This window comes from Clarias gariepinus, chromosome 3 (genome assembly GCF_024256425.1).
Source record: "Clarias gariepinus isolate MV-2021 ecotype Netherlands chromosome 3, CGAR_prim_01v2, whole genome shotgun sequence".
Taxonomy (NCBI): domain Eukaryota; kingdom Metazoa; phylum Chordata; class Actinopteri; order Siluriformes; family Clariidae; genus Clarias; species Clarias gariepinus.
Genome location: NC_071102.1, coordinates 14,313,809 through 14,315,000, shown reverse-complemented (window position 1 = coordinate 14,315,000; position 1,192 = coordinate 14,313,809). Strand labels below are relative to the sequence as shown.

The 1,192-nt window shown below is 33.7% G+C and overlaps 1 protein-coding gene across 1 annotated transcript in view; it reads left to right on the top strand.

Moving 5' to 3' along the window:
* Window positions 1-792, top strand: part of c6ast4 (six-cysteine containing astacin protease 4) — a 4,630-nt gene extending 3,838 nt beyond the window's left edge. Inside the window, exons 7-9 of the mRNA XM_053493220.1 lie at window positions 114-195; window positions 289-413; window positions 638-792. Coding sequence (XP_053349195.1) covers window positions 114-195; window positions 289-413; window positions 638-639 — 209 coding nt within the window. The 3' untranslated portion in view covers window positions 640-792. The remainder of the gene's footprint in view (window positions 1-113; window positions 196-288; window positions 414-637) is intronic.
* Window positions 793-1,192: the final 400 nt, after the last annotated feature.

The following is a 1,192-nucleotide window of genomic DNA, read 5'->3' as shown; positions in this document are numbered from 1 at the left end:
TGAAAATATTGTCATGGCTTTTTTCAATAATATTAGAATGATTTATATAATTAATCTTTCGGCTAATCTGCATTGTGCCACCGCTTATTGCTAAGTTTGCCTTTTGTTCTAAGGCTATAAGTATGCCTTCGACAAGATCGCCACTCTCAACCAGGGAACGCCTTATGACTACAACTCGGTCATGCAGTACCACAGGTCAGGCAGTTTTATTAATCTTTAACAATTTCTATAAAATGTTTTCTTACATGAAAAACGGGAAATCTGTTCTCATTTTATTTGTTATTTTAGAACTGCATTCTCTAAGAATGGCCAACCCACCATGATCCCCATCCCCAACAGCAACGTAGCCTTTGGCCAAGCTACTCAGATGAGCCAAAATGACATTATCCGAGTCAATAATCTTTACAGATGCTGTAAGTCTCACACAAAGATGGCAGCCAAATAATGTCTTTATTCTTATATTGCATTGCTTAAAAAAAATCCTACTGAATAAGATAAAAAAATTAAACAAAGACTCACTAATAAATCCCATTTTTATACGAATGGGTAGAATACTACATTACAAATTGTAATAATTATTTTTAGTATTATTTTGTTGGGTGGTTTAAAATTAATGTTAACCTTTTTTGTCCCTTAGAAAAAGTCATCTTTAGAGAGAAAGAAGACAATAGTGGAATCTGTCCCTATGGCACTATACAGATCTTTTCCAGACACTGTTTTACTCTTTTGTCTCTGTAATGAAGAGAATACAACTACATAAGGAAATAAAAAATAAAGTTTTGTCTGAAACAATTTTTTTATCTGTATGTATTTTAAAAATTAAAAACATCATATTCACTCACTCTCTCACTCACCACCATTGCAGGACACACACACACACACACACACACACACAGGACAAGACAACAGTGTGCTGACTTTCTTAAATCAACCAAGGGCTATATAAATGGCTATTACTCTTTCTGACAATGTCCATTATCTCCTGTTATGTAATATTTTTATGATTTAGGAAGAAGACTTAAGTGTTATTTTGCCCCCAGTGCAAGCAAGCTAAACATTCTCTAAGGATAACAATGATAGGGAAAATGGTGTTATGGACCCCATTAACAATCAATCTAACAGCCAGGAAACCTGTTATTCTTCCCCACCACAAACTACAAAATACAATTATTGACCTATTTTAGTTTGTTAT